General features: G+C 49.4%; 1 protein-coding gene across 1 annotated transcript; it reads left to right on the top strand.

Moving 5' to 3' along the window:
* The first annotated feature begins 669 nt into the window (after positions 1 to 669).
* Positions 670 to 1386, top strand: LOC138359798 (uncharacterized). The gene has a single exon (XM_069319505.1). It carries the CDS (start codon positions 670 to 672, stop codon positions 1384 to 1386), a length of 717 nt encoding a protein of 238 aa, XP_069175606.1.
* The last annotated feature ends 327 nt before the right edge of the window (positions 1387 to 1713 follow it).

Below are 1713 nucleotides of genomic sequence, written 5' to 3'. Positions count from 1 at the left end.
GAGACAACGAGTCAGTGTGAGGGGTGAGGTCTCAGATTGGCGGGACGTTACAAGTGGAGTCCCGCAGGGGTCAGTCCTTGGACCTATATTGTTTCTGGTATATGTAAATGATCTCCCAGAGGGTATAGACTCGTTTCTGTCAATGTTTGCTGATGATGCAAAAATTACGAGAATGATAGAAACAGAGGATGATAGTAGGAGGCTACAAGATAAAGACAGACTATTTACCACCAGGAGCACATGAACTAGGGGACACAGGTCGAAACTGAGTGCCCAAATGAGCCATAGAGACGTCAGAAAGAATTTTCTGTATCAGAGTAGTAGACAAATGGAATGCATTAGGAAGTGATGCGGTGGAGGCTGACTCCAAACACAGCTTCAAGTGTAGGTATGATAGAGCCCAGTAGGCCCCGTGATCTGTACACCAGTTGATTGACAGTTGAGAGGTGGGACCAAAGAGCCAGAGATCAACGCCCGCAAACACAACTAGGTAAGTACAACTAGGTGAGTACACACGAGAGACAGAGACTGAGCTAATTATCGGGGGAAAGCGAAAGCTATTACGACTATATAGCACTGGGAAGGGGTCAGGATACAGATTTGGTGTAGGATGGGGGTAAGGAATGGTGCCCAACCACTTGGACGGTCGGGGATTGAACGTCGACCTACATGAAGCGAGACCGTCGCTCTACAGTCCTGCCAAAGTGGTTGAGCACACACGAGAGAAAGAGAGACTTTGTTCGGATTCCGAATAGTCCCATCACGAGTTGTCCCCCTGTCAGTAGTCCCACTGTGAGTAGTCCCACTTTCAGTAGTCCCAATGTCAATAGTCCCACTGTTAGTTGTCCCCCTGTCAGTAGTCCCACTGTCAATTGTCCCACTGTCAGTAGTCCCACTGTCAGTAGTCCCACTGTCAGTAGTCCCACTGTCAGTATTCCCACTGTCAATAGTCCCACTGTCACTAGTTCCACTGTCAATAGTCCCACTGTCAGTAGTCCCACTGTCAATAGTCCCACTGTCAGTAGTCCCACTGTCAGTAGTCCCACTGTCAGTAGTCCCACTGTCAATAGTCCCACTGTCAGTAGTCCCACTGTCAGTAGTCCCACTGTCAGTAGTCCCACTGTCAGTAGTCCCACTGTCAATAGTCCCACTGTCAGTAGTCCCACTGTCAATAGTCCCACTGTCAGTAGTCCCACTGTCAGTAGTCCCACTATCAATAGTCCCACTGTCAGTTGTCCCATTGTCAGTAGTCCCACTGTCAGTAGTCCCACTGTCAGTAGTCCCACTGCCAGTAGTCCCACTGTCAGTTGTCCCACTGTCAATAGTCCCACTGCCAGTAGTCCCACTGTCAATAATCCCACTGCCAGTAGTTCCACTGATCAGTAGTCCCACTGATCAGTTGTCCCACTGTCAGTAGTGCCACCATGAGTAGTTGCTTCACAATTGCCATTGTTAGGTAAAGACTGCCAGGCAGCCTTCACAACCACAACTATCATGACCATCACCACCATTACTATCACCACTACCACCGCCACAACTGTCACCCCAACCTAACCCCCCCCCCCTCCATCCCCCACCATTAAGACCGCCCCACCAACCTAAGTCCCCAAACCAGCCCGTCCTCCTAACAGAACGTCGCATTTTGACGTATTGTCAAAATCGTCTTACATGAAAATGGAAGCGTCTGGCGAAATTGACACACTATCCCGTTTT

This window comes from Procambarus clarkii, chromosome 8, assembly GCF_040958095.1.
Source record: "Procambarus clarkii isolate CNS0578487 chromosome 8, FALCON_Pclarkii_2.0, whole genome shotgun sequence".
Classification (NCBI taxonomy): Eukaryota; Metazoa; Arthropoda; class Malacostraca; order Decapoda; family Cambaridae; genus Procambarus; species Procambarus clarkii.
The sequence above is the reverse complement of the archived record's forward strand: the minus strand, read 5'-3'. Positions and strand labels throughout refer to the sequence as shown.